The 23,640-nt window shown below is 40.8% G+C and overlaps 1 protein-coding gene across 5 annotated transcripts; it reads left to right on the forward strand.

Moving 5' to 3' along the window:
* The first annotated feature begins 304 nt into the window (after positions 1 to 304).
* Positions 305 to 22,968, forward strand: dpf3 (double PHD fingers 3). 5 transcript variants are annotated; one of them, XR_007885854.1, is made up of 12 exons: positions 305 to 422; positions 8,957 to 9,117; positions 10,526 to 10,633; positions 12,706 to 12,839; positions 13,044 to 13,139; positions 13,396 to 13,465; positions 13,982 to 14,023; positions 15,733 to 15,870; positions 15,978 to 16,106; positions 17,753 to 18,441; positions 19,886 to 19,998; positions 20,740 to 20,763. XR_007885854.1 is itself a non-coding variant. In XM_051409565.1 (12 exons), exons 1-12 carry the CDS (start codon positions 391 to 393, stop codon positions 21,038 to 21,040), a joined length of 1,173 nt encoding a protein of 390 aa, XP_051265525.1. In that variant the 5' UTR covers positions 305 to 390; the 3' UTR covers positions 21,041 to 22,968. The 5 variants fall into 5 exon arrangements, 3 of the variants coding, with proteins under 3 accessions (XP_051265525.1, XP_051265526.1, XP_051265527.1); XM_051409565.1 differs by lacking the exon at positions 17,753 to 18,441 and adding an exon at positions 20,973 to 22,968 and having other exon boundaries at positions 20,740 to 20,821; XR_007885855.1 differs by lacking the exon at positions 13,982 to 14,023.
* Positions 22,969 to 23,640: the final 672 nt, after the last annotated feature.

Genomic DNA, 23,640 nt, shown 5'->3' on the forward strand with positions numbered 1-23,640 from the left:
TTTCATTGTATCCTCTATTCATTTTGAAATATAAATAATTAAAGATGTCTTTGTATAACAGGCTGTTGGATTATTGTCCAAACAGCCAAAATCAAAACCCCTAACATAACCCAAACAACAGAGCTCATGATATTTGATATGCTTATTTCAAACTGTGATATTTTTACTATAATAAAGACGAATGGATTTAATTTCACGAATGTACTACTACTCTGAGGACTGGGACATTGATTTTGACAGATTTCTCTGAAGCCACGCCTAATGTCTTGATGCTGGTGTTGTATTGGTAGGACGCACAGTGCCCAGGACCGCATTGGCTGTTGTGTTTTTTTCATAAGGGTCCCAAACTACACCGAGATTTGGAATATTACGGTACAGTCCAGCAGGAAAATGGCGACTGTCATTCATAATCCTCTGAAATCGTAAGTAAATTTCTTTTAAATAAAAATAAAAAAAAATAGATTATTGCATGGTTTGATTGCATGTGGTGATGCGCACAGGATTCATACAGGGTTAAACGCGCGTTAAAGTAACAATCACAAAATTAACACATTTGCCATTTAGGCTACTCGGACAGTCTCCGTGTGTGTGTTGTCTGCAGGTATCGTTGCTTACTAGCTCTGTCGTGTAATACTAATATATAAAAGCCTGCGCTCATGCACAATGTGCAGAGAAAACATCTCCAACACGCGCGTAAACGTCCGCGCGTACGCTCGTGCTCTTGGTTTCACTTAGACAGAAAGTTGCCATTGTCCACGTTATGCTTTATTAAACACGGTGGACAGAAGTTTGCATGCAGGGCTCTTTGTCAGTGCTGGACGGGTGAATTTGCATAGATAATTTCATGCAATTAATGTCACAAAGCGCACATTGAGAGGGGCGACCCTCCCGCATTGCGCGGCTCGTGCTTTTGCTGCGACTGTTAAATGCATGTCCACAATGCATAGGAGATTATTATATGTTATAATACAGTATTAACCTCCTTTCATGCATGTATAGGAAACCTGCAATGTATTATGGGGCGTGCAGTTTCCCTGAAGTTTTGGATTTTAAAACTGATCACTTAACGGTGCCAGTGCCTCATCTTTCTTATCGGGGCATTCACAGCAGATTTGTAGGAACATCATCAATATGTTACCTTTGAGAGAATATGCAAAAATGGCCTAATGTTATACACAGTATGAATGTAATGAGCACGGATGTGTTCGTTTTTAAACCATCTAGATAGACTCCTTCACCCCCCCCTCTCCCAGCTCTTCATGAAGTGCCCCCATAACTTTCAGCTCAGTGTATAATGCTGAATGCATGTCTGTCTTCCTGCTGGCTGACAGCAGATGTTTACCACTGGTCATGTGGAATGTGCAGAGAGTTGGACAGCTATCACAAAATCTGTTGTGCAAGAGGTCATATCAGTGTTTCAAACAGAGCATGTTTTGGCAGGAATAAAAGAAACTTTACACAGTTTGATCGGGTGCTGTGGATAAACCAGACATAAACCATCTAGTTGCTTTCTTGAAATAATACAGTATGTCCACCTATAATCTTGTTGGAAGTGTATAAAGAAGTCTTCATCGGTTGTAACCAGCTGTACATCCCCCATTTTTTGTGCTTATTATAAACATTTTCTGTATTAATAGTCATACAAAAGGAAAGGAGGATGAGAGTACTTGTGATGCTCTTGCTTTGTAGGGCTTTGTTGACAACCAGAAATATCTCACTGTACACCCAGCACTTAAAAAAATGCTCTAAGCTTCTGTATTCTACTAAAACAGATTAGGCTGTAGAGAATGTAGGTATATGTTTGTTTTGTGTGTGTGTGTGTGTGTGTGTGTGTGTGTGTGTGTGTGTGTGTGTGTGTGTGTGTGTGTCTGCAGTTGTGCATGTAGAGCAGCAGATTAGTGTCCCAGTATTCTCCTGGGTCCATCTGTTGAGAGAGAGAGAGATACATGTAAAGGCAGACAAGCTGATGATGGGGCAGTGGAAGAGATGGAGGGAGGGATCCCCACCCCCCCATCCTATCCAGTATCTGCAAAAATGGAAAACAATGCGTCTATGTGTAGGCAGAGGAGGACTCCACCTACCAAAACAAACCCCCATACCTAATGCAAGAGGAAGCTGTATAAAAATGCATGAAATGATCACGTAGGAGTGTAAGAGCAAATATCAAGTAACATATGAGTTACTACCATGGGAAATAACGTTGGTCTACTTTTGTTTGAGTCCACTGTCTGTTTGAAACAATAGGGCCAGCTTGTCTTCTGTCCTCAGGATGTGGATGGTAAATCATATGCACTCAATAAGGACTCGGTAATAATCTTGCCCGCTCTCCTGCCAGTGCTCAGCTCTGAAAGATGAATTACAACCGTCCACAGCCAGCAGTAAATACGTTTGGCTCTCTAGACTCCTTCAGTCATGTTTAGCCATACATATTTACTTGATTTATTTAAACGCTCCAACCTACCAAGGCTTCTTTGTGATGGAAACCCGAGAGGCTGTGTGCGACGGGACTTAATGAAGGGCTGACATGAGAAGTATTCAAATGAGAGACGTAATTCATATGCAGAGATTTGTTTATGTGCAAACTACGTGTCCTTTTACCTTCTTTCATTTATCATTAGGTTTGGATAATGAACAAAAGAGCTCAGGTGGAAAGGCTGTGTTTGCAAAAGGATGGAACGGACTTGGGTTGAGATTTAAGGACATGTAAAGGAGAGATGGTGTGTGTGTGTGTGTGTGTGTGTGTGTGTGTGTGTGTGTGTGGGGGTGTGTGTGTGTGTTGGGGGGGGTCAACGTGTGTGGGTTTGTATTTTTATTGTGTGTGTTTGTTGCATGCGTGGGCGGTTGTGTAGCTGGTCGCCCTTCCCCCAATTTGCGTGAGAGGGAGCGTGAGTGAGTGATGGAGGTTGTGGGGTGGAGGGGGGGTTGTCTGTCTGGCTGCATTTACTGCATACATTTAAACTACACCCTCAGCACAGGGGCGAACTCTGGCCTTTGTCTATCCAAGCCCGGGGAATGGGAATGTCCGGGAATGGTTTCCAGGCATGGGGAATTAAATGGCCAGGAACATTTCTTTTATAGAAAGCTGCATGCAGTGATCAATCCTTTTTTTTCTTTTCTTTTTTTTTTCCTGTTCTACACATGGAACTGCCACATGTTTCTGTCCTAATGTGTTTTTATGTGACATGTCTAAGAGGGGAGTGGAGACATGAGACATGAATGTCATTCTTTACATATAAAATCATATCTATTCCCTTGGGGACACATTTTCTCAGATTTCCTCTAGTGATCCCATGCTGAGTCGAAGTGAGTTATCATTCAGCCCAGGTCTCCAGCGTACACTCCTTCACCTCACCAGCCTTCAGTGTCTCTACCCACCCCCATCCCTCCCTCGTCCAGAGCAAAACAACAGCAGCAGCATCTGAATCAGGGTTTCCCCTTTGCAACACCCTGTCCTCCTTTGCTGCTTGCTCTACCTCTCCCCCCCCCGCACTCTGCACCTTTCCCTTTCATTCCCTTTGTGTGTCTGTTTGCGCACGGACAAGTGTGGGTGCGCTCGTGCGTACACACATCCTCGTGTTTGAGAGAAAATGAGTGTGACAGGGTTTGAAAGGGAACACGTGTGCCCCGGGACATATCGGACCCCTCCTCCTTCCTCTCATTCTGCCTCCTTGGCTCCTCCTCCTCCTCTTCGTCTCCCTTCTCTCTGCTTCACCCCGCTGCTCAGCCTACAAAGTGTCACAAAGACGCCAATCAGTACCCACATGCTGTTACCCTGCCCTGCACTTCCTTTGGGGACCTCTTATATATTCCTAGCTAGAAGAAGACTTCCTCTCTTCCTCCTTCCTTCCCTATCTTTTGTCTAATTTGTCTTAAACCCGTATCCTTCCCTGACACTGTTAGTTGTCTTTAAACTGTTTCCATTGTGACGCTATGTGTACTGTAAGAAAGAAAGATGCATCTGTGTGAAGTAATACATCAGGCTTGTTTTGAAAGAGTTAGATGCCTTTATAGTTCAGCTCTGACTCAGTGAGCTGAATGAGGTCATGCAAACAACATTTAAACAGTTCTATGCTGAGAAATGCTGTCCCTGTACAGTCTGTTATACAGCTCATCAGCGGGACTTTTCAGTTTAGTATATTTCAAAATGACTGTGTGTCAAAGGTGTATTATGTACAGTGTGTTTTACTGCTTTCCAACTGAGTATACAGTGCAAAAACACTATCAGAAAATACAAAAACTACCATTAAGATTGTGCCAATATAGTGATGATGTAGTTACCCCTAAATACAATGTACAACTACTAGTATTAGTACTACAACTACTGCAATGTTACTATGAATGAATATGCATCGAAAGGTATCTCAGAATTCTACAAAACAAATTGAACTAAGCACTTAACTTAATAGAGTTTGCTCAGTAAAACCAGAGTCTGTCAAGTTATTAATCAGAGAAGACATGAAAACAATAACACTAAAATATACAAACAGAATGGTATGAGATGCAGCAACACTTTGGTGTTCTGAATTACCACAAGAGTCAAAACAGCTGGCTTGTTGGAGGCACAAAGAGAGATTAAGAGATTGAAGCACACAGAAGCACTACTGTTAGCAATTTCCATAAACAATAACAACATCTAACAAGTTCTCTTTTCTAATGCATCCATACCAAAGCTTCAACTGGAGATGTAAATGATAGCCTCTCCTTCAAATGTCATATTAACTGCTAATAATTACAGGGAATGTTTCAGCACTTAGCTCTACCGCGCACACACGCTGGCAAGAATGCCAGACACTTTTGGGTTTCATTTTGTGGTGAAGAAATTAAACTAAATTAGTCTGTGGTTGTTGGAGTGCAATCTAATTAAAACCTTTTGCAGATCACCGAAGGCTGATGTTAGTATTTCTTTTTTATGCCCCTCTTATAGTCTTCCCCCATCCAATCTTCACACTGAAATAACAAAACACATTTTAATTTTACAACTGGATTACGGGTCTGTAACCTGTGTCTCTGGTGGTCTCAGCATAACCTTAGCCATCAGCCTAGATGCTGCTTAAAAGCAGAGAGCTCATTAAAATGATTGACAAAGGTGTGATTCTGGTCAACTGAGGCGAGGAGGACAAGACTCTCTCTGCCTCAAGGCTACATGATATTGTTTTTCTATTAATTAATTATGACACCCATTATAAATACAATTCAAAATGAATAATTGATTTCATTATCAATTATTAGTGACATTTCATAATTGGTTTATAAAATGTAACTATTATAAACGTGCATTATAATTCTCAAAGTTCAGTGTGACGTATTAAAATTGGTTGTTTAAACTTGATCAGCAGTCCAAAGCCCAAAGATAAATAGTTATTTATCGTTTATGTTAGAGAAAAGGTTAAAATTGTTGAGAAGATGCAATCGGTGAATGTTTAGCACCTTTTGCATGAAAAAAATGCTCAATTGACTATCGACTGACCAATCACATGATTTCAGCTCCAAAATGAATTTCACTGCAGGAAACTAAGATGGGTCACATTAAACATTTCAGAAACAGGAAGATGAGAGTGTAGGATAAAGAACTGGAATGTGGAGAGAAGTATGAATATATATGATCTATTATGCCGCTGATGAGTTCTTTCAGTGATTAATTATTCTATTTAGCAAGGAGGAAGAGAGGGTGCTGGGAGCAACTGACAGAAATACGTGGCAGATAATAGTAAGATTGATGGAGAGAAATGACAGCAGACATCCAAACAAAAGAGTGATTTACAGAGCTTCCACTCTCCCCCTTGGTTAGGGATTAAGTGCAAGTTTGAATATTTATAATGCCCATAAGCTCTGTCTCTATGAGCTTTTACCTGGAAAACACTGATCATCCCTGCCTCTGTGCTAGGCTTGTCTGTGATAAGACTGACCGACACACACAAAGCTGCTCTGTGCTAGTATGGGAGCAATTGAGACAATCGCAGTGGTACACACAGGCACAAACAACACATTCATGCACACACACACACAGCAACTACAGATTCCATCAGTATCCAGGAAGCTGTTGACCAAGAGGAATGCGTTCCCCGACATGCAAAACTCGACTTACATAAGCACCATCAGGATCAACCATACAGTTGACTAATGGGTACAAACAGTGCAATCTCTGATGGTTGAATCTGTTTTAAGGGGGCGGGGACATGCAACCCATAGACAGATGGTTTTGGAGGCATACAGACACACACACACACACACACACACACACACACACACACACACACACACACACACACACACACCCACTCTCTCTCTCTCTCTCTCTCTCTCTCTCTCTCTCTCGCTCTCTCTCTCTCTTTCTCTTTACTCTCACTTAACCAAAAACATGACCTCTCAAACAAATGCACAGGAGGCACACTTGCTTATGTAAGAATTTATGAAGCCGCCCAGGGACATCATACAGATGCTTTGTTGCTGGAAATAGGACTGAAACATACAGGCAATATGGGATGACACAGCGAGGAAGAGAGTGAAGAAAAGTGGGGAAGACAGATGAGGAGAAATGCCTGTAGGTCCGCACACACACATACACACACTTCAGTTCAGGCAACAAATAGTGAAAGCAGAGGCAACGCTTCACTTCTGGGAATGTGAGTTATGTGACAGGAAGTCTCTTGGATCTGTCTGGATAACTGTGACTGCTGGTTTGCCATACTGTAAAAACATGTATCACCGAAAAACACCAGCTGCATTCCTCATCTCTGTAGGCCTCCTGACAAAAACCTCAGACAGCAAACTCCACATGTGTTTAAGTCTAGACGTTGTACTGTACTCAGTGTGGCACTGAAGGTGCACACAGAGCCACTATGGAGGTTTTAGGACGGTTTACTGATTCAACTGCAGATTCGAAGTTATGAGAACAGTCACTGATTAATGTGTGCATAAACTAGTGCTAATTTCTCTGCTAACCCTTTCAAAAATTGTATTTGAGTGAAAGAAATATGTTTATACCTTCAAGCAAAAATTTAAGATTCAGCTTATTCGCTGAGGAGCAGCACCTCTAAATCTTACTAATTCAAATTTTGTATCTCGTGTTTTTAATCTGTACAAAAGCCGAAGAATAAAACCAACAATTTTTCAGTCTGTGTAAAGGTAGCATTCTTCCTCAGAGAATCATTATTTTGCTGCCTTTCCTCTTGTCAGGAATCATCTTTATGAACTGCTGTCATCTGAGAAAAAGCAATAATGTTTATTGTACAGCGCGGAAATACTACCTACTCTATTTTTTCTCTCCACAATGTTAATTCTGAGCCCCCTCCCACTATCAAAATGTCAAAACCAGCAAATGTTCCGTTCATCTCTGAGCTCTGTCCACATGTGGCAGCCAAAGTTTAGGTGTAATTCACATTTTACAAGTGGGAAGAAAATGCCATAACGCAGCTGTGAGATGGAAACTTTCATCTGTACTCCACATGTCCAATATTCCCATTTTCCCTCTTTTTATTAATATTTTCATTTCCTCTCTTCAACCACAAATCACCTACCCTCATCATACCTGTTTCATCCTCTAAACTCCTTCATCCATACATCCACTCCCTGTTGCTTCTCACTCAAACCTCTCGCACCACCCCCCAACATCCTCCTCCTCCTCCATCCTCCCTCTGTTCCCTCCACCTCAAAACACTGCACATCTTTGTGAGATTCAGTATGACCAGAGGGCTGGTCTTTGTCCAGATTGGCATTCTTGACATATCTGTGTAGAGGATCCACAGAGCCCCCATGCTTGGCCAGTCAGAGAGACAGGATGATGGGCAGGCAGATAGACATGTACGAAAACCTACTGATTTGAGACTATACCCAAGAGCAAGGGGTCTTCGTGGCATTCTTCCCTTCTTTTATTTATTTCTTTTACTTTTTCACCTCCCTGTCACTGATAATTTTGACTTAAATAAAGACAGTGTCTGGAAATCATACATAGGAGAGGAGATTCTAACAGTAAATTCTCCTTCATGGCTGTCTCATTTAATAAAAGCTGAGCCACGTGTGCTCCTGCTGGCTAAGGATCAGACACCATCTATCTACCCTCTGTCTTCCTCTCTGGATTTCAGCTATGTAATTAAATAAAGAATAACCTCATTCAAGGTGCATATTTTATCTTTGGCAAAAGTGAGTGCATCTTGGTTTGTTCTGTCTGTCTTCAAAGATCTTAGCTGCAGAAATCATGCCTCTAGACTGAGACTGGAGCATTATCGATGGCTCACATCCTGATTTATACCCTCTTGTCGGTCGATAGCGTGTGTGCATCTGTGTGTAGCTCATCTGTTGTGTGAACTTCGATCCGGCACTAGGCCTTATCTGTCAGTTTGACAATATAAAAAATGTCTTCTATTCTTACGGTTTCTCATTGTTTCCTGTATGCCTTGTTCCCTTAATGTGCTCAGCCTGTGTCCCTTTCAGCTAAGCTGCCTTCATGCTGCATCTGATGTATGCAGCAAATCCAGACTTTACACAACAAACTGAGCCAAAATATGGAGAGATGTCTGGGCGTGTTATATTAAGCTAAAGTTAACCAGGACCAAACAGGCCTGCTCATACTTGATTTGCAGACCGTACCAAATCATCAGCCGCCCAGCACATGTTATTGTCATTAACCATCCAAAAAATGTTAACATTTAGCTGATAGGACTTCAGCAGCAGGAATGACTCAGTGCCCACAAAGCAGAAATCGAAGCAGCATGCTGCAAATAGCTTGGATCAATGGAAGAAATAGGACTATAATGTTACTTGTGGGTAACTTGAGTTCAGCAAAGAGATATTTTTTCAATTTACTTCAGATGTTGAATGAATGGGGCAGTTGTTGTTGAAGTAAATGATAATGAGCCTGATGCATTACTTTAAATAAATCACAACTGATCTCTGTGTTTGTTTCTATCCTGCCTGTTTACCTTCCACGTTGTCTGACTGTCTGTCTGTTTGTCTTCAGACTCGGTGACCAGTTCTACAGGGAGGCTATTGAACACTGTCGCAGCTACAATGCCCGTCTTTGTGCTGAACGCAGCGTACGCATGCCCTTCCTGGACTCGCAAACTGGTGTGGCACAGAACAACTGCTACATCTGGATGGAAAAGTGCCATCGCCAGCCAGGTGGGAAACACCGTCTAAAGTTCATGCTACTGATATGGCTTAAATTATAAGTACCATTTTCATTTATTTAAAGAGTAAGTTGACATTTAGGAAACATACTTACCACTTTCTTGATGAGAGTTAGACGAGAAGATTGATACCTCTCTTATATCTGTACGCTGAATATAAAGCCACAGCCAGCAGCTTCTTAGCTTAGCTTAGCATAAAGAGTGGAAACGGGGAAACAGATAGGCCGGCTATGTCCAAAATTTAAAAATCTGTTTGTCTAATCCTTAAAAAAGCAAACTAAACATCTAGTTGTGGTTTTACGGGGGCGTAATGACACAGACTATTTCTAGTGCTGTCCTTGGATACCTCCATTGCTGGACAACTAATGTAGACTCCATGAAATCCCTGTGAAATCTAATGTGTTAATTAGTGTGCTTTAGATGTGCTGGTAGGCAGATTTTATTTACCTTTGGACAGAGCCAGGCTAGCTGTTTCCCCCTGCTTCCAGTCCTTCTGCTAAGTTAAGCAAACTAGCTGCTGCCTATAGCCTTATATTGAACACACAGAGAGTGGTATCAATCTTCTAACTCTCAGAAGGAAAGCGAATAACCAGAAATGCATAAATATGGATGGATAGAGTGGATGAATTTATAGATCTCCCTCTCAGTGAAAGAGTCACCCCCTCTGTATATTCTGAGTTACCACTTACTGATTTATCCTGAGACGAGCCATTTGAGTGCTTTATGCACATCTGGGTCGCCTGTACAGCCAAAGGGAACAATCTGCTCTTTACTGAAAGCTGGACACAAATAGCCTGCTCTCCATCTTGTATGCAAAGCCCTTCAGGCCACACCCTATACTTTGTGGCAGACCTAACTCACATTATATGCATTTATTCTGGGTTCATCCCTCCCCCCTCATTCTGTTGATTTTTTTTTTCTCTGCTCGTGCTAACAGAAAAAAAAAATGCTTCTTTCCCTTCATCTCAGTCTTCTACTAAACTAATGGCAGAATATGACAAAAGGCCAAAATATTTAATTTATTTAATAGTGACAAAACAAAATTCTGAAACTGAATGTAAGCATCCTCAGTGTTTTTTGTACACTGATATGCCTGATAAAGTAAACTAAATTTCAGGTTTTGTGTGACAAACAGTTTCTGGGATCTGACTGTAAAAGCAGGATCTTTCTGAATACGTGGACCATTACGCTGAGCACTGAAATTGGGACATATTAAGTGTCAGGAAAACAGGACCAGTCCACTGAGTGTATTTATGTGTGTGTGTGTGTAGAGGTCTCAATGCAAGTTTTGTTAAAATGGAAAGCTTGCCAGTGGTTGTTAAAATTCTTCCTGTGTGCCTGTGTCTCTGCATGTGTGTACTTCTATATATATGAATGTGTGTGTGTGTGTGTGTGTCCAGGCCAAGCAGCAGGACAGATGTATACCTACCCTGCTCGTTGCTGGAGAAAGAAGAGGCGACTCCACCCACCCCTGGATCCCCAACTCCGCCTGTGTGAGCTTCGACTAGGTAAGACAAACAACACACGTACATGCAGCACATTGACATACATGCATATCAGTGTGACCACAGTTACACCACTGTAACTTGTGTATCCACTGGCTCCATTTAAATGCACATATATGTTGTGTTTGTGCCCTCTGTGCTCTTGTTTAGCTGTACAGAGCTTTAGGCGTGCTCAGTGGCGTTAATGTTTGTTATCTGACCATCTGGCTCTGGTTAGCCCGTCTCTCTCGCCAGGTCTCCAGGTTCATTCTCTCCCCTGAATCAATGCCTCCTCTCACTGTTCTCTGGCAATAGACACACATGCACACACATTCACACACACACACACACACACACACACACACACACACACACACACACACACACACACACACACACACGAATATATAAGCGCACAAACACCCCCGCAAATGACTCTTGCTCTCCGTTGCAGCACAGAAGCACCCTAACTGGGCCTCTATAATCATTTGTCCATGAGGCATTAGAATGTAAGTGAGTCTTATGAGGTGGAAGTGTACACTTTTCTTATGTGTGTGTGTGTGTGTGTGTGGGGCATCCATGCATGCATATATGCGTGTGTTATAGGGGATTTTTAGCAAAGGAATGCCCCAGGAACCCGATAAGGGGGAGAAATAAAAGCAAGTCTTTGTTTCGGCTTTGCCACACTATTGTCTTCCAGACGCAATATAATACTCCAGAGTTTTCCACCAAGAGTGGTTCAGCTTTAAGCAGAGGACATTTCTGGGGGGGACAAAAGGAGAAGAAACTCCAGACCCCAGAGTAGCAACCAACCAAAGCCCATAAAGGGACAGAAAACAAGCAATACGCTGTAGTTAACAAGAGCAGGAAAGCTTTTGTAGCAGAGGGTAAGAGAGAGAAGTCTCCACTTTTGTTTAGCAGAGATCCAATTCTGCAGTTTGGCCCAGATATCTATCATAACACGACAGAGGAATGTGAGTGCTCCCCTTTCAGGCTTTTGGAAATGCTTTATGTTTATTTAATGCTTCCTGAGCGGAGAGGTTTGTCTGTGTGTGTGAAGATAAACAGAGGCTCCGTCATAAGGTTACTTTGAAACAGTCTGAAACCAGAACTGAATTCTTTGTTTTGTAGATATTCCGCTTTTTCTTCGTGTCACAGCTCAACATGTGAGTGGCCATGCCTCAGCAGCCATTTTTCTTCCCTCAGTGTAAACTCCCTGTTTCATCTGATGAATGTTAGCTGGTGTTCAGCTTAGTTTCTATCTCTTAACATACTTTTGACGTTACCAGCCAGTTTAAAATAAAGGGTCACTCCAATAATGTATTATTGCACTTCCCTAAAGTTATATCCTGAGTTTTTACCCCTTTTTGTCCATGTTCTAAACATTCTAGATTTTCCATAATGCAAATCAATAGCATCTTTTTGCTGTGGTGAGAGGTACAGAGTGGGGAGGGAAGAAATGTCTGTGTCAAAAACAATCTACACAGGAGGGAAAAGAGGAGACACAGAGGTACAGCAGCTCTGTATCCAATAAGAACATCTTACAGCCTTAGCAGGCTTGCTCACACCCTGCCTTTCTTATCACATCCCTGCTTTCATTCTGCTTTCATCCTGGTGTTAGAGTTCAAAGACGAGGACAGAGAGTTAACACTGGAGAAAGTTCATCTCCACGGAAATGAAAAGAGAGAGAGGAAGAAAGATAAAGAGAGTGGGGTACTGGGGATGTCATTTAGGTCCATGAGCCATTTTTTTTTATTTTTTATATTTGGTTCATTATTTCCTCCTCTCTAACTGTGCACCTGGTGCACCTTAGTGTTTTATTGATGTTGAATCTGGCAGCCTGCCAGGCCACTGTTGCTAAAGCTCCCTTTACACCCTATAAAGAGGGAGCACTTACACAATGTCCACATTGATTCGGATGCTTTGTCTCGGCTTTGGTCTTCCATCTACGCTACATTAACATGTTGTTCATCCAAAACTGAGCTGTCTAATTTAACATTTGTGTTAAATATGGTCATCAAAAAAAGTCAGTGAGGATGATAAACTGTAACACACATATAGACCCACCTTCTTTCTCTTATTCTCTTCTACCTCAGAAGCTGAGCTGGCCCCCAAGCGTGAGGTTCCCCCAGGGGAGGCCACAGCCTTGGAGGCCCTCCTGAGGGGGGACAGCCTGCTGGAGAAAAAAAACAACCTCTGTAAGGAAGAGGAGACGTTGCTGGAAATACAGGTATTTAATAATGTGTGCATTATGTGCAGTATCTTACATTATTAAGGTATGTCTATGGTTCTGTTTTGGCAGACACTAGCAAAAGTTGGTCTTGTAAGTGAGAGGTGTGAAATTATGAAAATATTAACCCTCCTTTCTAACCTCTTCACACATATTTGTAATTGTGTCTAACCCTCTCTCTCTCTCTGCTTGTGTGCTCTGTAGAGAGTTCTGGAGGCGGATGAAAATGGGGATGGTTTCCATGATGATGAAGACTTTGAAACGGATACTCCAAAAAGAAAGAACAGAAACAGAGGCAAAGTGAGTACGTACACAGGCACGCATTTGTGTGTCTGGTGTAAAAGAGAGCACAATACAAATCTGTTCAAATCTGTTAAGAGTATGAAGTGACACTTATTTTTTTCTCTTTGCTTCACACCAAATTGTCACAATAACTCTTGTTTTAGATTAATTAATTAGATATTATATAGAGTATGCTGTTTAAATATCTCAAATTTGTGTTGAAATATTCATCCATTGGAGGTTTAAATGTCTGACGTTTGTTGTTTCCTTTCAGAACAGATCCAGTCGCAGAAGGACAGAACCCGTTAACATGGACGACCAGGACAAACCTTATGTCTGTGACAGTAAGGGAACAGAAAACTTCATTCTTTTTACATCATGTGCCATCATGTGATCAGTTTTTCCTTTACTTGTTATTTCACCTAAATTCAGAACCACAGTGTTTCCTAAAGCTCAAAGAAGTGGAGAAACTCTGTTCTTCATACATCTGTCTGTTACAAGACCTCCTTTATGTCTTTATGATGTCAGGAAACCTTTCTCTACATGCCTGCTCCAAACTCTGATATTTTATATTTAGAAAAAAAGAGAAGAATACAGCATTCATTTTCTCCCATCTTTCAATGATAGCCCCCCTCTCTTTCTGTTCTAAGAGCAGTCCTCTGCAGCATGAAGAAAGAGTTTGCTGTTAATCCAGACCTGACTAGCATGCCACTTACGTACTTGGGCAGAATCCCCAAGGAATGGATTGCCATGGGGATGTGGATAGAGATAGCCACGCTTGAACAAATGAATCTCATCCTCATTTTGTGTCTTGTTCTGTCTTTCCTTTATTATTTGCTTTTGTGTCTTCTCTGTTCCAGATAGATACAAACAAAAGCATAACTCAAAAAAGGCTGAAGAAGGTATCTGAACCTGTCGCCATCTTGTCTTTGTAGGGGCTCCATGAACTGTCTTTATGATTGGCCTTTTTGCTCATGGGCATCTGGTGTGGGAATGGCTGACTGAATGCTAATCCCTTGGAGATATACAGTACAACGCTTCAAATGCTTTATGCTAGTCCAGGCGCCCATTCCAGCATTGCATGACACTAACGCTACGCCGTGTGCCTTAATGCTTGCTCTTTGCAAGGCATGCCCCATATGATGCTTCAGAAGCAGCTAATGTCACACTGAGGGATGCATGTTTCTTATAAGGCCACATTAGCTGTGATGTGATCCACAGATGTAGCCATTGTAGAAGTCTTTACACGTGGTGGAATTTCTTAAAATACTCTATATGGATCGGTTTTTAACCATGGGATTGGATTGGCAGTGAGTTCACAGGGAAATGATGGCGAAGCGTTGCAGCTTTGTGGTAAAATATGCAAATTTGGTTACAGTGAAGTTTAGACAGGAAAGGCTGCAGCAAGGAAAGCAGCAGAATGATGCAGTATAATAAAAAAAACTTCTATGATGGCTACAGCTCTAATGTGCTCATTAATGATCCTAAGCGCTACTACGATATTAGACTATAAATTCTAGTTTTCATATTATTAATACACGCGTGTGTGACTTCCATGGCTTCACAGTACAGCAAAGGCAGGATAACAATGAACCTGTCAAGCCCCCAGCCTAGGTTGGTTTGCTCGTAATGCTACTATAATATAGATAAGTCTGTGGATTTTAATATCCACTAAATATCCACCTGATTGTACATGATTGTGAATTTCTTAGAATTAAATATGTAGCAGATAAAGCCTCTGTCACACTGTCTCAGCAGCAATAATATAGCCTCTAAACTAATGGTTACATCCTATAATGTACTTGACTTAGGTGTTAAGGTTGTTGTGGTTAAAAAGTTAACCTATTGTAACATTTAATATTAAGGTGCTTGTAATGTTGTGTAAGTGTTGGTTAATAGGTAGTAAGGCCCTTTTAAGATTCATTAATATGTTAATAAAACTATACAAGAGGTTACAAGTGTTAATAATAATGTCATAAACATGTTTACTGTTAGATTATACATTTATAATTACTTATAAGACATTGTTTTTAACAGCTTGTAGACTACTTAAGAACATAAAAGCCTGTTTCTTTATATAATAGAATTACAAACTTATTATAATTACTGAATTTATCTTACTTGTCATTGTTGATCCATCTTATAAGGGCCTTATTACCTATTAACTAATACTTATTACAAGCACCTTAATAAAAAGTGTTACCTAACTGTGACTGTTTATACTTTATACTATATATATTGTTAACAGCACAAGTAGTGGCAATGTCTCTTATTTCTTTCCATAGGTTTAAGCAAATTAAAGAAGAAAAGGGTAAAAAAATGTGAGAAATCAGTTGTGTGTATGGCAGCGTGGGGTGGATGTACTGGAACAGTCAGTTTTCTGCAGTACATATGAGTTCACATAAAACGACTGTAAAGCAGAGTGCAAACAAGCAAACATGAATACTGACAGCGAGTTGAAGTTCCTGCAAATTGTCTTCTTCCATAAAATCTGATAAATTCCAAATAAGACAGGGATGACAGTTGATTTTAAGCAGACTCTTAGTCCACTGTACTAGCGGCTTTACGGTTTGATATGTTTCTAATGGAGCATGTGATGTTTTATCTGTAGTCTGTGGAAAGCGCTACAAGAACCGGCCTGGCCTGAGCTACCACTACACCCACACTCACCTGGCAGAGGAGGAGGGTGAGGAGGAGAAGGAAGCAGAGATGACCCCGTCTCCTCCACGCAGCTCAGACAACCACAAACGTAAGATGCTGGCTAACATTCAGTTACATAGAACAACAGAAAGCAGTCAGAAAATGAATGGCAGCTCACGTATCCTTCTCCTTACATGTATCCGTTCCTGCCGACAGCTCAGAAGGGCCCAGATGGCGTCATCATCCCCAACGACTACTGTGACTTCTGTCTGGGAGACCAGGACTCCAACAGGAAGACAGGCCAGGCCGAGGAGCTGGTGTCCTGCTCTGACTGTGGACGCTCTGGTGAGTCCCCAGTCTCCACAACATGGAGGGTTTCCATTAAAACTTCAGGTTCTTTATTGACGTCAGGATTAATGTAGACTACAAGTAATGGCTTTGTTTTCTCGCCAATCAAATCAGTGGGTTTGGAAGAATATGAATATGAGTGACTCAAATAGCACACAAAGAAAACCACTCTTAATAACAGCTCTTGTCAAGGCTAATAGTTTGACATTTTGGGAGCTTATTTGCTTTCCTGCCGAGATAGAGATGAGAAGATCGATACCATTCTCATGTCTGTGCCGTAAATATGAAGCTGCAGACAGTAGACGCTTAGCTTAGCTTAGCACAAAGACTGGAAACAGGGGGAAACAGCTAGCCTGGCTTAGTCCAAAGATAACAAAATCTGCCTAAAAACAACTCACTAAATAACACATCATATCTTGTTTGTTTAGTCTGCACAAAACCTTGACAGTTTGTGGTTTTACAGGAGGTCATGTGCTGGACTATGTCTTGGCGGGGTGCAGTGACTTCCTGGACTCTTGTTGTCACTGTGAGTTTTTGTACAGATTAAGCAAACAAGATATAATGTATTAATTACTAATCTTTTGGTGCTGCTAGGCAGAGTTTGTTACCTTTGGACAGAGCCAGGCTAACTGTAGCTGTAGCTGGCTGTAGCTTCATATCTGACGCACAGACATGAGAGCGGTATCGATCTTCTCATCTAACCCTATTTCCTTAAACATCCAACTATCCCTTCAGGAAACAACTGAGATTCCAGAGATTAGTTGTTTGCTAGTCTCCCACTTTAATTTGTGTCTACTGCACATCTCATTTTTGTTTCTCTTTACTTCCTTTTTATCCACAATCTTGTTCATGTCTGTTCCTCGCTTCCTTGCGATGTGTGTATTTGTTACTTGGACTAAAATGCCACTTCCCTAAAGACCACAAATGTCATGCAGTTACTATGCATCAAATATCTATTTAGATTCATTATTATATAATTTATTTGGGTAATATCTTTTGAAGGCCACATGAATAGACTATGAAATTACTACAAAATTACCAGTAAACACAGTTGGTGACAGTCTCATGTCATTATTATTCCAAGTCACCTTTGTTCAAACCAACCTGTGTCTTTACCTGATCATGTAGATTATACATTTATTGCGTGCGTTGAATTGAATTTCATGTTTCTGCAGTGTCTTTTCAATGGGTTGTCAATGAGCCTTGTAGACCATAGAAGTGAGAGCCATCCGCAGGAAATTCTTGCAATTTCCCTTCTAGAATAATATTGATTCATTGGCTCAGCTGCTTACTTCCATCCTGCATGCTTCTTCATATCAGCCTCGTCCACATTTAAGGACCTCTGCCTTTAGACAACATGCATTCACTCTTTTGTTGCTCAGTTTTCATGCATTACCTTATGGCACACTTGGCTGCATTTTTGTTTCTTTCCCCCCCCTTTTTTTCCACACTGCCCCAAAGCCGCCTCTGCTGGATATCACGGGCAAAACCTTTCTCTCGAATCAGCACAACCGTCTTATGCAATAGAAGAGTATTCATTTCAGCAAGTGAGATGTTTTCTTGCTACGGTAGACTTTATTAGAACAGCTGCGAGAGTGTGTGGCCTTGTCTGTGTTGCTCTGACGCTGATGTTTTCATGGTAGCTGGAAGAGGAGGAGTGAAGAAGGATGGGAGGAAGCTGAGTGCTCTAGAAGAATTGTTCAGCAACGCTTCAGACAGCGAGGCCTCCACGTTTCATGGCTTTGAAGATGCAGAGCTGGAAGGCATTTTGTTTTCAGACGATGATGATGCTGTGACTGACAGCTGATAACGGGACATCTTGACTAGCTGGACCTCGAGGCAATAAAAATCATTTTCTGATAACATATTTTCAATGAGGGAACCCTGAAAGACTTTGAAGGCACAGAGTGGACTACAGTGGCTCGCCCTGAGGGTACTTCCACCTCCAGATATATTTTGAACTTTTTGAAGATGCCATCTTTTCCTTGGAAAGTTTGTCTGATGAAACTTTTGTCTCTGATGGATACAATGGCATTTTTTCTACCATGTTCATATGGATATTACTGTTCAGCACGTTAAGACATTTTCCATTTTTTATAAACAAACAATAATCTCCTTACACTCGACTTGGTTTGCGTGAGATAATCAAGATCCTAGACTAAACTTCCCGGGCTACATCCTATTTAATTCTGGACTAAAAAGGTTAATAGCAGACACGGTGGACCAGAGAAAAAGGAATTAATTACATGAGTGGCCGCTTATGTGGCAGGGGGAGGGAGGAACATGGACTCTTGAGTCACTCCATTGGCTAAAGAGGACAGGTAGCCGAGAGGTAAGAGCCAATTGGCACTCCATTGCTCCTCTCTGTCTTTAAGGACTAGATCCTCTCTTTTATCAGTAGACGCTGAGTAGAAATGCTTTTTCTCCTGCCTGCTGCTAAGTGGCATCCATTTAAGCTGATAGGCCATCTTTTAAACTGCCACAGCTAATTCCATCCCTGACCGTAATTCCTCAGTTTAATTCGGGAGGCAGGCAGCAGCTTAAACATTTTCTGCTTTAGATTTCGCAGGCTGATAGGGAATCTTTTCAATGTTTCTGGCTGCTTTCCCAGTCCAGATATAAATCACTTCATCCTTGATTATGGCTCATTCATGGCTCATTGATACACCATTGATAACAGGGTGATGCAGATAACTGTGCGCATGAGATGCTGACAGCACTTTGAAGGTGTGGGTAGGCTATAAAAGACATTGGCAGTAGCTGTAAAATGTTAGCTATTAAGAGGGGGAACAAGACGACAGTTTTACATATATCATTGTTCTTTTTGTCTTGTCGCAGCTGTAGATTTATGGGAGATGATAAAACACGGCTTGGCTGGGTTTTCCTGTACACACATCGCTGCTTGTGTTTTGTTTTCAAGACATATAATCATCGTGTCTTTTGTGGCTAGATTGCTTTTGGTGCTTTATTTCATCCAGCTGTATGGGCTGTCAAAACTATGGGGTGCAATTACATCTGTCTGAATCACAGACACGGTTAACACTTACCGCTGGCTCTCATACAGACGTAGTGATCTTATTTCGAAAGGGAGAAATAATGTTTTCTAAATGGATGTCTTGTTTATCGACCAGGGAAAACATTTTATTCAGTCACTTAAAGGTGGGGTCAGTCATTCTGGAGACAGATTAGTTTAGTTAGATCCCCAGGTCGCCAAATACGGACGCATTGTGTTGGTGGCTTGAAGATAATTGATTGTTCAGTCTCATTTACGGATGTCCCCTGTTGTGTTGTGTGGCTCGCTCCATAGCCACATTGTTTGTTTCCCATTTAAACCTAAACCTATTCTCTCTCTCTCTCTCTCTCTCTCTCTCTCTCTCTCTCTCTCTCTCTCTCTCTCTCTCTCTCCAGAATGGCTGGCCCAACCTTTAAGCAAAAATATTTATATTTAAAATTTTAAAACCTTTTTTACACCAGATGGGCATTTTTATACCGTAGCATTAAGAAAAACTGAATGCAGCAGAATTACAAAGTCTGAGCACAGTGGACATAATTTAAATCATTTATTCATTGTCATCAACATGCAGATAATGTAAATCAGCTTTATCTAAATTATGTAAATGTGTGTAGATTTGTCTCTCTTTGTCTGCTGTCAGCTCCAGTTCAGAGCTTCTGCCACACGTCTCTAAATTATTACATATACATAAACATATAACACTCCCGGTCACACCTTCCTTGCTTTCTCACTTTTCTCGTCTCTCCTCGCCATCCCTCCGCAGGTCACCCCACATGTCTGCAGTTCACTGACAACATGATGCAGGCAGTGAGGACATACCAGTGGCAGTGCATAGAGTGCAAGTCTTGCAGCATCTGTGGTACCTCGGAGAATGATGTATGTATAATGCAGGAGAGGGAGGTCGTGTACGGTCCTCTGGGGCTCCAGAAATGTCAGTGTTCGGATGTTATTACTATGTTTCCCTTTGAATTGGCTTTGATGCGAGCTGAATTTGACTTGTTTTCCTTTTAATACTGTGACCTTTCCACAGTCGGCATTCAGCCTGTCGTAGGCAATACATTACATTGAATCTAAGTTACTTTACATGCCAAGCAGATATTACACTTGATAAATCACCCCAGATGTGGTTTTCTTTTTCACATCAGTGAGTGACTCAGTAATATGTTTTCTAAGAGTGAAAATACCACTGTTGCTCCTTTGAATGAAATTATTATAAATGTATGGGTTCTCCAAATAAGTTTATTGGTATAGCACAATTACATACAATTGCAAAATTATTGTATTGTATTCAAGCAGGGTAGTCTCAGCATTTTTGACAGTTGTATCCAGAGGTTTAAGAATAAAAGATGTGGCCTATTTGAAGCTCCATTAGCTGTCCCATATTGCTTTGAAAGTTCACAGTGCTACTTGTCAGACCTCTTTTATAGCTGATAAATGCTGTTAACTGGCATTCAACATAATGTGAGCCACATTTACAGCAGTATTTGTAACTCTGATTTACTTACTTACTGCATTTATATCCCTTCCCAGGCAAGAGGGATACTTATTCTTCTGCCCCCTGTACATATTGTATAGATATTATATATCTAAGATGTTGATTGTATGCTGCCAATGCAGGACCAGCTGCTGTTCTGCGACGACTGTGACAGAGGATACCACATGTACTGCCTGAAGCCCCCAATGACCCAGCCTCCAGAAGGTACAGCCACTTTCATAGGTTTTATTATACATCAGCGGGTTGATACTATATATGTCATGTGCTGTATATCTCAGAGAGGCTACAAGCAAAGGCTATATATGGAAAAGAGCAAGGAGGACAAAGATTTGAACCTCTCTTTCTCTCTCCACAGGGAGCTGGAGCTGTCACTTGTGTTTGGACCTGTTAAAAGACAAGGCCTCAGCCTACGGAGAAGCATAACTCCCTGGACATTCTTTTCACCACACACGTACACACAATATATATATTTGTACCTATACATTAACTGTTGCTAACATGCCCACACATCAGCAAAAAGTCTCTCAGATAGTATCAAACACACAGATACACTCTTTCACACACACTCCAGTGCATTAGCAGGCTCAGGGCAGTTTCCTGTGAGGCGGAGAGATCCTCACACTCCAGATGCAAACGGCATCAACATGCAATCTCGACCATAAGTCAGCTAACAGCAGGCCTGCCATTCAGTAATTTCTCTACCTCACCACTCAGTAGACGGCAAGAAGCCAAGGCAAGATAATGGCCAATACATGTGTAGTGCATGTGTATGTGAAATACACGTTTTTAAACCAAACATCTGAAAGTTCCTGGATGTTTTCCGCTGATTTGAACGTATTCGATTTGGAAGATGTTTGTCCCAGAGTTTTTGCTGAAGCTGTTTCACTTGCCTCCCTTGCTGCTCAAGTTCTACAGTGGGGGAACCTGAGTGGGTTTGACTAATGTTTGTTTAAATTTCTCCTTCCAGCTCTACTTCTCTCCTGTGTTTAGACCTTACAGTGACATTCCGATTTTATATCTGGACAGACTCAGTGTTAGTTATGCCATCTTTCACAGGTTTTGTCAAGCTTGGTGAAATTTATATCCAGTGCTTAGAGCAAACAGGCTGATAAAACAGCCTGGACTATCATTTCTGTTGGAGCGCGGTGACATTTGTAATCCACGTCTGTTTTTTGTATGCTCGCAGTTACTAGGATACCATGGTGCTCAATTTGACACTTTACAAAATGATAACATTTCTTTACGTAGAATGAAACACTTATTTATTTATTGCTGATAATGGTCCAATGTTACTGTCAAGGAGATCATTGTTACTGTAAATCAGTGGTTCCCAAACTTCTTTTATGGCCCCCTTTGGATGCCAAAAAAACAACTGACCCCCTTCCTCCCCCTACACAAACACATAAATTGATTCCATTTTTATCATATTGTAACAGTACTGGGGAAATTGTAATAACAGTAAATGAAATATATTGAAATAATACAAACACAAACTGCATTTTCTTGGATTTTGTCATTATGTTCTGATGTTAAACTGAAAAATATAAATTAAACTTTGTCCAAACTGCCAGTATCTTTACACACAAGCTTCAGCTCTTATAATAAAAGTCAACATGGAAGTTGGGAACCACTGCTGTAAAATTAACCAGAGCAGTGCATGCGTATATTATCAAACCTTGATTCATGACTATATAACAGGCAGTGTGATGAACCATATAGGCTGCATGTCCGGAGGATGCAGTATTTACTGTCTGGAAGTTTTTTTTACAGTTTTTTAAATGCAGTTATTACCAGAATAATCTGGACGTTCTGTATTTGTATTACCACGTAAGTAAGGTTTATATGTTAAAATGGTTTCACCTAAAGTCGAATATTTAAATCTTCCAAGGCCCATCAATGTAATTTATGTCTTTGTTCCGAGCTAAATTTGGTAGCATTCGCTTACTGCTCTCTAAAAACAAGGTTGATCATGAAAAGGAAGAAACACCACGAATAAGCTCAAAACTACAACAAAAAAAAACAACAACTTAGAAGTACACATAGTGTGCAAGCCTTGACAGGATATCACAATCTGCATTTGTGTGTTTTTTTTATTGTGAGTTTGTATTTGATATTGCTTTTCCACTGACAATCATGAGCTAGCATAGATATAGTACATGATGTTATTAATATGCAGAGGGTTTTATTGTGCTTGTCCATGGTGGGTATAATGACCCTTTGTGTCTTCCTTTTAAAAATGTCTTGGATGTCATTCTTATTTGATGCCATCACATACAGTGATTCAAAATGTGTGTTGTATTTTGTTAAAGTAAATGTAATGTTTTGTGTTGAAATAAAGACTTTTCCATAAATCTTGTTTCACCTAAACATCTTCAATCCACTTGTTTCACATTTTGCCTGTAAAATATATCCACAAAAACACTCTTTCAAGAACTTTTGTTCTCTTTTAATAATCCATTTCCAGGAAACCCTAATGGCATATATACACACTGAAAATAGGCACTGAGTGTATGAGGCTCTGGCCAAGATGGCTGCGTCTGATATGAATCCATTATAATCTAATGGTTAGATAAGCTCTCATTTACCCTTGGTTTTCTCCAAAGATATGGTTGCCTTTCTGTTTGTCTGCCAACATCTCTTTCTATTGATGCTGACTAACAGGCATACACAATAAACCTTACAAGATGTTACAAGCATGTAAATGTCTTATTCAGTATTTACCAGTATGTGTAACACTGCTCAGCTAATGTAATGGCTTCAAACCCCTCATTGATTCTTTTCACCACTTTCCAAAAAATACGTTTTATTAAATGTTATTATAGGTCAAATGTCCATGTCATCGCATTACAGGAAATGTTACATGGTTTGTGCTTTGCCCTTTGACGCCTCATTATAGGTTAGTACTTACATCAAATTGCCACTAGGGAGCACTCTTGGACTTGAGTAGAGCTCTGGATTATTCACTCTAAAATGTCTCAGTATGATGCTATATGAGGAAATGTTAGTTGACTGATTGTCTTAAC

Source organism: Dicentrarchus labrax, unplaced genomic scaffold (genome assembly GCF_905237075.1).
Source record: "Dicentrarchus labrax unplaced genomic scaffold, dlabrax2021, whole genome shotgun sequence".
Classification (NCBI taxonomy): domain Eukaryota; kingdom Metazoa; phylum Chordata; class Actinopteri; family Moronidae; genus Dicentrarchus; species Dicentrarchus labrax.